Consider the following 918-nt stretch of genomic DNA (forward strand, 5'->3'; position numbering starts at 1 on the left):
GAAGCCCAAGAGTTACGATGATACTTACGATAAATATGATAAAGAGTACAAGACTTCTTATCAGCCCAAGACTTATTCAGATGACAAATACAAAGGAAATGATGTGAGAAAGATAAATGATAAGGTGCCAAATAAGCTAATTAGCAAAAATGACATTTATGGTGATCTTTATAAATCTAGAGATGTAAGTTACTCCAGTGAAAGATATGGAGAGAAATCTCTGTACACCCAGAGATACACAGAAAAGGGACGTTACCCAGAAAAGTGTCGAATAGAAACCAGTAGTCAGCAATATAGTAGCAAATATAGAAGTAGCAAATTCACAAACGATTATGATAGCTATCCAGAGAAAACCAGTAGGTATCCCAAGCACGAGAGTGATGCGTACTATGGTGGGTCGGGAAGTTCATATGACAATTACAACTCGTATGACAGCTATGGGGGTGATAGGCACAGAGCTGGTGGTTATGGAGCAGAGAAGTCATTGGGTGCTGGAAGTTACAGTGGGGACAAGTATGGAGGAAGAGGAAGCATTACGAGCTATGGGACGGACAAACTGGGCATTGGGTATGGAGGAGACAAACACAGCAGAGGTGACAGTAGTTATGGGGGGGACAAGCACAGAGCTGGTGGAAGTTACACAAGTGATAAGGTTGCTGGTGGAAGCAGTCTATCCTACGATCATAAACTTGGTGGAGGAACAAGAAGCAGACTCTATCCAGAAGAAGATCGGCAGCTGTATCGAGACTACAGCCCTATTAGGACCTTAAGGTTAGAACACACAAAGTACTAGAAAAAAGAGAACTTTGTAGAGATTCTATGTGTATAATCACTTTGAAAAGCTTTACCTGATTGCAGTTAACTCCATATCTATGGAATAGAATTCTTGATAGTAGTTAATGTATAGAAATTATATAA

At 40.1% G+C, this 918-nt stretch overlaps 1 protein-coding gene across 1 annotated transcript in view; it reads left to right on the forward strand.

Moving 5' to 3' along the window:
• The window catches only part of LOC119593845 (hornerin-like), a gene marked incomplete in the record, with an annotated part of 29,685 nt that overhangs the window by 14,253 nt on the left and 14,514 nt on the right, over positions 1 to 918 (forward strand). The window contains 1 exon segment of the mRNA XM_037942875.1: positions 1 to 771. Within this exon segment, the coding sequence (XP_037798803.1) occupies positions 1 to 771 (771 nt within the window).

Source organism: Penaeus monodon, chromosome 32, assembly GCF_015228065.2.
Source record: "Penaeus monodon isolate SGIC_2016 chromosome 32, NSTDA_Pmon_1, whole genome shotgun sequence".
NCBI classification, from domain to species: Eukaryota; Metazoa; Arthropoda; class Malacostraca; order Decapoda; family Penaeidae; genus Penaeus; species Penaeus monodon.